Source organism: Sphaeroforma arctica, assembly GCF_001186125.1.
Source record: "Sphaeroforma arctica JP610 unplaced genomic scaffold supercont1.82, whole genome shotgun sequence".
In the NCBI taxonomy this organism is placed as follows: domain Eukaryota; class Ichthyosporea; order Ichthyophonida; genus Sphaeroforma; species Sphaeroforma arctica.
Window position 1 is genome coordinate 49,783 of NW_014040476.1, and position 10,168 is coordinate 59,950.

The 10,168-nt window shown below is 39.9% G+C and overlaps 3 protein-coding genes across 3 annotated transcripts in view; all 3 read right to left on the reverse strand.

Annotated features, from left to right (window-relative positions):
- Positions 1-2,436: 2,436 nt before the first annotated feature.
- Positions 2,437-2,667, reverse strand: SARC_01931 (hypothetical protein; the record flags this gene model as incomplete). Its single annotated transcript, XM_014304320.1, has 1 exon — positions 2,437-2,667. The coding sequence occupies one exon, from the start codon at positions 2,665-2,667 to the stop codon at positions 2,437-2,439; it is 231 nt and encodes a 76-aa protein (XP_014159795.1).
- Positions 2,668-3,465: 798 nt separating this feature from the next.
- Positions 3,466-3,912, reverse strand: SARC_01932 (hypothetical protein; the record flags this gene model as incomplete). Its single annotated transcript, XM_014304321.1, has 2 exons — positions 3,466-3,752; positions 3,790-3,912. The coding sequence occupies 2 exons, from the start codon at positions 3,910-3,912 to the stop codon at positions 3,516-3,518; spliced, it is 360 nt and encodes a 119-aa protein (XP_014159796.1). The 3' UTR covers positions 3,466-3,515.
- Positions 3,913-8,262: 4,350 nt separating this feature from the next.
- The window catches only part of SARC_01933 (hypothetical protein), a 3,335-nt gene continuing 1,429 nt past the window's right edge, over positions 8,263-10,168 (reverse strand). Inside the window, exons 3-4 of the mRNA XM_014304322.1 lie at positions 9,392-9,484; positions 8,263-9,244 (exon numbers count right to left, since the gene is read on the reverse strand). Of these exons, the coding sequence (XP_014159797.1) occupies positions 9,190-9,244; positions 9,392-9,484 (148 nt within the window). The 3' untranslated portion in view covers positions 8,263-9,189. The remainder of the gene's footprint in view (positions 9,245-9,391; positions 9,485-10,168) is intronic.

Here is a 10,168-nt window from a genome sequence, read left to right on the forward strand (position 1 = left end):
GTTTACACTTTATACATGGTCTTGTTTTCATACTTATTTTGTATATAAGCAAGACGTGAAACTGCGCCAGCTTTCACCAGTCTTGTATTTGATGACCATGCTATATTCTTGTAAATCACAAGACCATGTAAGGAGACGTTCGTTTGCCATCCTATTCTTTTGCATCGCACAATTAGGCCTTTGATCCGTCCACACCTCAAATTGACGGCCATATATGAATCTATGGCATACCTCCGTGCATGCCCATACTATGGCATGTGCTTCGTTGGATATATGCCATAGCAGTTCATTCTTTTTGAATGCCCGTGAAAAATATGCTAACGTTCTTTCCAACATTACGCCAGTTTCATCCTTCTGCATTTGTGTTAATACACATTCTCCTCTTACCTTACATGCGTCCACCTTTACTCTAAAGGGGCTAGCACTACTTAAATAGTCAGGGAAAGACAATGCTGAAGTGATCAACGCCTTTTTGACTTTCATAAACGCCTGTACCATGTCCTCATCCCATTTGAGTGTAACTATCGTCAGTTTGTTTTTCGCGTTATGCTTGCCTCCTAACTTCCTGTATAGAGAATAAGGGATTCTAGCATAGATAGATATATATCTCCTAACATAATTACACAGGCCTAGAAATTGCCTCAATCATTCGTGTTTTTGGGTTTAGGCCATTGTGATATTTGCTGATATCTGTGTTTAAGAACAGACATCCCATTGATATCAAATTGATATCCTAGGATCTCAGCTTGATCCTGTCCAATCGCTGTTTTGCTCCCTTTTAACAGCACCCCTAGACTTGTTGAGGCAGTAAATGCCAGATCCGTATTATGCAGACATTCTTCGAATGTAATTCCTGCTGTGGCGTCATCATCAACATAATTGATAGTCCTAGATCTCGTTTGTAATATTGGAGCCACGCTTTTACAATACAGAGGTCCGCTGACTTTGAGACGTTGCGGAAAGCATTTGAATTGATATTTAGCATTGCTTGTGCTAAATGCTAGAAACTTACGACTCTCTTTGTCCACCAGGACCGTCCAATATCCATTTTTTTGGTCCCATGCGCTATAATATGCACAACCTTTAAACTTCTCGGCAGCTTCCAATATAGATATAAGTGGCCAGTCACGCGATTCTATTGACATGTTGAGTTTACGGAAATCACCAATTGCCATTTACCTTCTTAGTGGGGTTTGGGTACAATTAACACGGGGCTACTGTAGGGTGAGTCACTGTGCTTCATAATTTTGTTATCTAGTATACTTTATATCATTTTTTTTCCGTATACATCTTGCTGTATCTGTCTTAAACATAGGATATTGTCTAATATGTATAGGATCCGTATTCCTTTTAATATTCAACTTTACTGGATCCTGTGTAAGAAACTGATGATCCCTCCGATCATGATCGAATAGCTTCCTATGCTTAATCAAAAGTAATTCGACCCTTTTACATTGGTCTTCAGTTAAATTCTTAGGATGTATATATCCTAGGATTTTCGTTCAGCTTCTGAGAGCTTATCAAGTTCTTCGACTGCCTTGGGATAACACGTATCATCATGTTGTTCACTTTGCTTTACATTAGTAATAGCCTTCTGGCATTCTTAATTTGTGTATGTCTTACACACTTGATCAACGTCTATATGATCCAGATTTCCTACTATCACATTATTAATCATCAGAGGTCTATCTCCTAGATTGGTAATGATTGATTTAAAAACTCCCTTACGATTAGTGCCTTGAATCATGCACGGTGCCAATTTATCCTCCATGCCTTCATTAGGGATACTAATATTTATTTCAAAAATGGCAAGTATGTATGATACAATGTATGAACATACTTCATTAGCCATAAATGCACATATAGGTAAACTTCTTTTATCTTATCGGTTTTAAATTTTGACTACCCGTGAATATTTGGGAGGAATTGTGTAACAGCCTGCTACTCGCATCATTTGTGTGTTCATTAATCTGATGGGCTTCTTTAATCTTGCGCATGGAGTTGATATTTGCCGAGTTTCGAATGTATTGTAATACTTGATTATCATTCGTAGTAAACCGCCATTTTTGCAGGTCTTCCATTTTTATAAAGGCATCATGCCAATCGACACCCAGCAAGAAGTCTGTATTTTTGGATGGTAGCTTGTCCACTACCATAAAAGTCTGGCCAAATTCATAACCTTGTATCTGCAATCTAAACCTTACAATCCATTTGGAAAACAACGTTTCATTTAATCCATGTATGGGTGTGTTTTTCTCTATTACTTTTAATATACGTGATTCATCTTCGTTGTATAAATGAATCAAGACCTGTTCTGTACATAAGGAAATTTTAGCTCCGCTGTCCACTAACGCGAATGTTCCTTTATTCATTATATTCATCTCTATATACTTCAGAAAAACCATTTCAGATATATACATAAAGCAATTCAGTGTCTCACACCCATACATTGTATATCAGACATGCGTTTACATGTTCACTTGAGGATTGTCTATCCAAGAAATCCTCCATCGTCAATACTTTCTTTACAGAAATTTCGTTGTTGTCATTCCCTGTATTGGCCATGTCAGTATCAATGTTGGTATCGACATCATCATATTCGAGTAATTCTTCCTCAATGGTCACATTGATCTTAAAGACCTTTTTCACTTCTTCGCGTTGGCCCATGTAAATACCCCGTAACAATGAAGGAGTAATTGCGCAGGATCTTATATCTTGCATGCCCTTGCACCTTCCACAATAATTTCCTGATACAGTAGGAGGCTCAGTTACCTTCGCTTTGATTGCGTCTATCAGTGTACGTCCAACACATTCCTTAACTATTTTTGTGCCAGACATGCAAAGGAAACATTCCCTTCTCATAGGCCTATCATAGGAGATTGACCGAGGTTTCTTGTTGTTATTAAAATGATGGTTCTCCTTTCCATTAAAAAGGTCTCTCACTATTTCGCAGCTTGAAACAACGAGCGGTGTCATGGGAAGAATTTTGACCATACTCCGTACAATAGTAGGAATTTTCTTCCCCCACCTTTGTATTCAGTACTTTAGATACTTGGTTCACTTTTTCCATAGACGGGCCATACAGACTGACGTGTTCCAGATAAAAGGTCTCTCATTATTTCGCAGCTTGAAACAAGTGTCATGGGAAGAATTTTGGCCATACTCCGTACAATAGTAGGAATTTTCTTCCCCCACCTTTGTATTCAGTACTTTAGATACTTGGTTCACTTTTGCCATAGACGGGCCATACTGACTGACGTGTTCCAGAGCGCATGACCAGAAATTAGTCGCTTCCGTCGCCTTCGACAAAAAAATATATGCTGTGCCATATTACTAGGGAACTTGGATGTAAGGTATTGAACCTCATCTCGTGGCGCCATTTTTGCTACTTTCAGCTTAGGATTAATCTCGTTGAAAAATATGTTAACCTCATTTTCAGTTGATAATACGAATTCAGCTCGATTCTCCAGTTCCTTTTTAATACGAGCGCGTGTAATCCTACTGAAATACGAAATTTACATTGTCAATACTATGGCGGGCACTATAGTATCCGGCAGCATATCCTCCAAGTTGTTGAACATCTCACTGCCTTCAACCCATTCCAGCAACGCATTCCGACGTTCTCCCGTGATACCGTGCTGTTGGAGATTGAGCACCGCAGCTCGACCACGTCCGGCTTGAGGGATTGGGTAATATGTGGCCAAAATCTTCATTGTTTGACTCATGAATCGTTCAGTTCTCCGGTATACGGTCTTTAGTAAAAGAAGTTTCAAAATTAGCGGCACTCACTTCTTTAGCAATAGGTAATTTACCTGGAATCACCTTCTTCAGGTATTCCAGATGTCTAGGGAATTTGGTCATCATTAGCTTATGAACTGACCAACGTAGGTGTTTCGGAACGGGTGCATACATCCGATATGTTCATACATTGTATTATATATACTTGCCATTTTTGAAATAAATAATATTATCCCTATTGAGGTCATATAAAATTGAATCACCATGTGAAGTAGCTGACTTCAGCGTATTCTGATGTTCGGGCAGTAGTCCTTCAATATCGATGCTTTTAGTAGTTTCTGAGAATAGATGGTCAAAGTCAATCTTGACGCGTAGGCATTCCGTACTTAGATCATGGAATTCGCACATAGCGTAATTGTTAGCTTGATTAGATGCCATCTTTGATTCAATTTGCCCTTAACTTGGGTTGGTGAGTAATATTAAACTTATTCAGAAATCAGAAGAAGAAGTTCTGCTTCTAAATTATATATCACACAATATTATATACCCATATGATCACATACCAGATTCAATAGTATGAACCCTTACTACTCGTGTAGGAGTGAATCGGCGGGGGTGATGCTCCCCTGATCGCGTATCTTATTAAATTATATTCATTGTCTCTTAACCGTGAAGGTTGCATATTTTGTTTTACTTGAACGTAAATTCTTAAAGCTCAAAGTAGTTGGGATCAGTTGTATACTTCTATCCAATAAAATATTCTTATTTTACTTTGTTTTTGGGACTTAGGGGTAAATTCTTACATTCCTTGTGTAGATCTCAAATTCCTTAAGTTCTACATTTACATCTTACTTAGTGTACATGACATTTTGCCTTCTTTTGCTTCACATCGAAATAATTCAAAATTCGTGTTGTTTATCCAGTCACCTCTCCAGGAAGGAATATATACGACATCGAGTTTGTTTTAGGAACTTTGTTCGAAACATTCGTTCCGTCATGTTTTGGATTGTGCTGCTTTTTCGTGTATACTTTGATAGTATATGATCATTGTGCGTCCATTGTACCTTGCGAGTGCGTGTATGTCTTGTGGGTTTTTAAAAAAATGCTTCCACGATTTGTCTTTCATCTAGAGGTCTGTGTAGGGATAATATTATATATTTCAAAAATGGCAAGTATGCATGATACAATGTATGAACATATGGTATGGCTCTCATAGTCGCTGTAGTGGTTCAGGAAAGATTGATGGGAAGAAGTGATCAGTAAATTCACGTTTGAAGCTTGGGCTGAGAAAATAATTGTGAGCGGGTTGACCTTTAAATGCGCAACCACTGACACAATACAAAATCGAATGTACATACACTTATCTTTTTCAAATTCTAGTGCTTGGGGCGAGACAGCAAAAATAAACACAATTTTTTTCTTCCAAATGGCAATGTTGGAGTGTGTATAACACCCGGAGTCAGCCGCACGTAATAACCAATATGTGGCGGGCTATAGAAAAAGTAAATGAGAGCAGAGTGTATTTTGAATTTATCTGGAAAAGTTACTTCTCATTTAACCTTTTTCCGTTGGCAACTGTAACATCAGGTAAATAATTCTGATTGCACATCCTGTTGAGCGCGGACACGCGTACAATATATGTACAAAGTTTTAGGTTCAACATGAATTGACCGATATATACATATATTTACAGTGCGGAGCCTATCAATGTACTATATAGCCGGTGTGGTGTTCACATTTGCGCAAGTGAATATAGAGGATACTTTAACAGGTCTCGATTGGGATTGAACGCACAAATCTTACAAATCAACTGGGAGGTCCACGAAGTTCATTCATAGTAAATAAAAAACAATATCTTGACGCAGAGAGGTAAGGCTATAACAATTACAAACATTTTAATGACGAGTGAAATATTTCATGTGCACTCTGTGTGTAAAGGTAAGATCCTTAAACTATATCGTACGAGGCTGGAATATCTCATTTACAAATCGTGCAACGCAACCCTTCACTCGGAATGTACTATCAATCAAATTACAATGCACTGCGCCACTTAGATATCGTAAATTGGTTCAAGTTGTACTGTGAACTCAAGGCAAGTGCCACCAAAAGCACACTGCACAAATCCACTTGTTGAAAGATATGCAGATTTGAAGATATAAGTCCTCAGCAAAGGGTACACCTTCTTATATGGTTTAATAAGGCGTAACAACGCACCGCAATACAACATTGATCCAGACAGTACAATTGGCATCTTTGACCGGCATGTAAACCGAAAAGCATCGATCGCCAGATACTCCTCTGAGAACAAACATTTATTTAAATGATACCATACTTTGGCCCGCGTTGTAGAATACAAGAAACCATGAAGTCGTGTACCAAATAAATATAGGTTTCTTCAGCCCATTTCTTCATAAAGTTTACTCGAAAAAGCATACTTGGAAGCAAGCATACAATTCGCAAGCTACATATGTTGCACGACGCATGTTGCACGTAGCGAGGGTATTGCGGGCTTTAATTAAATATCACTGCGCTAAGATAGAAAGAGCGAGTGGCGAAATTGACCAAAAAAACTACTGCTTCGAGCTTTAATTATCTACGACTTTAAAATATACAACTAGTCTTTGGAGCGAGGAGAAAGGACTAATTACCAGTGGCTAGCAGAAGGCTGGAGGTACGCACCCAGTCAAGCGAACAAGGACCGAAACTGGGGATAAAAGAAACAGCGTCTTTCTTAAGAATTGCCAGTGGATTCAACAATTACAGATATTTTGATAACTAAGAGATTAGTGTCATCAGTGATTTATTTTGTCAAGGGGAAATCTAGACTAAAACAGTATTGTAGTATCGAGAACTAAGTAAATAAGATCAGCCAGTGAGGGTAACCATAGTGGAAGCCAAAGGTTAGCAACTCCTGACTAGTGAAGTTCAACTTCAGACCAGAAAGAAAGGTCATAAGATTTACACAATAAAATAGACAAGAATTTCGGTGAGCTAACATCCAGACAAGAGATTTGACCTATGTCTCAAACTTCATGAAAGTTACACGCTCAATAAGGGATAGGGAACCACAACAATACACAACACACACCATAGTGTTCAATACAAGGCCACAGAAGATTTGATGCAGTACAGCATCCTCAATTCGATAGGTCGACACTTTGGTTGGGCATAGAGTTCATGATCAGAGACATCAATAGTGTTTTAAACAACACTACACGTAACACCAGCGTGGCAGCTGGAGTATGTACAGACGGATTTGAGTGTATGAACGGTACTTTCTATTCTACCGACGCGGATAGAAGTTACACGTGCACGTGTGCATCGAGGGTTCAGGATTAAAAGTGCGCACAGGAAAATAATGAGTGCATTACTGCATATATATGCGTGATAGCAAACGCCAAAACATGCACGGATGAATTCTTGGGTGTTTAATGCAAGCGTAGTTCTGGGATTAGAGATGTTGACTGCGATACTTGTATCCGCGACTAGAGGAAGGGAACAGTGAAGAGGATCATTTTCGAAGATACCGTGCCATACGACACGTGTAATTTTGGAGGTACAATCGTTTCTTATAACTGTGTGGGCAGAACAAGCACGATTTGCGAGATCGATGTCAATGAATACGACCCGAACCCTTGTGGCAATAGTAGGTGTCCAACGGGTGGTTTGACCCATCTTGTGGCTCTAGGATCCCTGTTTTGGGCTAATTGATCAGGGCTGTCAGTCGCAATTTCTAGTACCTATTTGATATTGATAAAAAAAAAAGCTTTTTCTATTCCGCTAAAAAGTATGTATACCAGGAGAAAACACAGCTGAGACAAAGAAATACATACATTTGCGGTCATCCACATAACACTCACTTGTGAATTTTAATGATCGTTCTACTGATCCATTTGTTTATGGATATTGAATAGGCGTCCGTGAACGCGCTTATATCACTGTAAACATACAAATACGTATTTATAGAGTTCTCTCAGCGTATGGCATGCAGTACATACATTGAAAATATGGGTTTTATTTTTAGATGCGTACACACAATTCCATCTTCAATAGTATCTACACATATAGCGATCTCTACTGAGGATACGATCACTCGTGTGCTTTGAACGATGATATCTAAACAGTATACGGGTTCCAATGCCGAGGCACTTCAAATTCAGTTGCCAGTATTCCCTCCGTACCTCTCGACCATATATATCATTCTTGTGCGCCGGCTGTATCGCGTGGTTTGTTCGTCTTGGGCTCTACAGCAATTTATTGTACTATGTTATACATACGCAGCAGTATGTCAATATACAAAATATATGTACGGTAGGATGTATACACAGATATATATATATATAGTTTATATATTATTTTTTGTATACCTAGAACACATGCATTTCTTCAAGAGTACCATTAAGTACTTCCAAAGGAAGGCATATATAGATATACTAAATCAAACAACTCGTATGCGTTGATATTAATACTGTGCGAATGTCTGAGCAGGTTCAATACACTAATGAGCAGGGCGGACGATCTCAGTGCATGACCAGCAAATATAGTTCAGTTTATTGATATCGAATCCCTGTTAGTTTCCCTCCAGAGCACTTCTCAACTCACTGCTGGATGGTTTTGATCAGCCCAGTACTTGGTCTTTGGCCATAAAGGATGATCACGAAGGTGCTCTCGAACCATGTATTAGACTACACTAACAACCTACTGCGTATATGCAACCATTTGATTGTGCTCAAGTCTGCACATTCCACCAGCAAAGAGATCGGCTTTTGCATCATTGACATCGATGTCGACAGTCAAAGTCGCTCATTTCATCTGCCTTGCCAGGCACGCGACTACATAAAGCATTCCAATACGGCATCTCTGTACTCCCGAATCTCCATCGGGGTCTCCCATACGTCGTTCACAATTAATTATATCAGTTAACTATAATCGCGGGTTTTAAATCAGCGCCGAGCGTAAGCACTGAGTAGCTACGGAACACCCTACTGTAACTGTGAGTGTCAGTGTTATCCATATCGCGCACACAATACGTTAACAAAATCCGAAAGCTGTAGCATACGACCCTTTACACTATCGCAGGCTGGCGGACATTCGCCGATACCGTTCTCTCGTCCCACGTTCCATTGGCACGTTGCTGATATAGTCTCATAGCCAGATCACGGGTCATCAGCGAATACCACTTTTAAACGGATTTCTCAACCATGCTTCTTAATATATAACTAGGTATATACTACGGAACAGCCATAGATGCGCTATCCCTACAGTCACAGATGTAGAACTCCCAGCCAGCTCCACCGGAGTGATACGAATCATGTCAGCGTCACATCTTCTCTCGAGATGTGTCGGCACTCGGATACACATCGATCAGCGTATATGGTCTATATATATATATATGTATATATACGAGTTGAATTCCAGAAGTTCCCTCGTACGTCATTACCAAAGCGAGCCTCAAACGCCACCGGAAATCAATTGAGAGAGACAACCCAAGATGGCCATCTGTACACTGTTTTAAAAATCAGAAAGCGACACAGTAACAAGTCAGCGGTAATTGGAATCGTACTTGACGATGTTTAATACATAGCAAAATATTATACTCGTAGCAAACCACCATATGCCTAGAACGAGATGATTTACAACTGCGAACACTTACGTAATAACATCCCTGTCCTGCGACACCCAGAACCCCGGAACTTTCAACTGGCCCAGAGCCAACTGCTGCTCAACAACTAGCGCGTCCAGCGCTCTATGGCGAATTGAATACAAGTGTAAAACGAAGAGGATGCGATTAAACCAACACATCTACTAAGCGTAGACTACAGAGGCATTTCAGCCGGCATGAAAGGGTTACCTCATCGGTTGGCAATTAATAGTCAGGCGCGGAACAGGACTCGGCATTTCTGAAGCGTTGGGTATGCGATGGTCGTGGGAGAATAGTTCGCACGGACCAATACACTCAGGAAAAAAGTTATCCCATTGTGGATGTCACAATATCTGCAACGGTTCATTCGGTCAGCGAGACCTTATGTCCCGCAAAGCAGTAATACTACGCACATACATATGGGGTGGTCACAGAACGTTAGAGCTTCATCGCATACCAAGCCGCTGACCACCAGTAGTACACTTTCTTAACATGACACCCAGTGCCATTTCAGTAGAATACCAGTAGAATACATACTCATGATAGACAGACACAGGGAGTACGAGCACAGATGCGCAAACTACCCCACCAAGCCGCACTTCACACTTATGCCAAGCTATGCATACTTATAATTGCTTGAGGACCTTGCATATGTGGACGGCGTCAACGAATAGCCATAACAATCAAATCTACTCGCGAGTATCGCGCAATGAGTAAATAATTAACATATAAGACCGGTGCACATATACATTTGAACACGCACACACACACACACACACACACATGTAC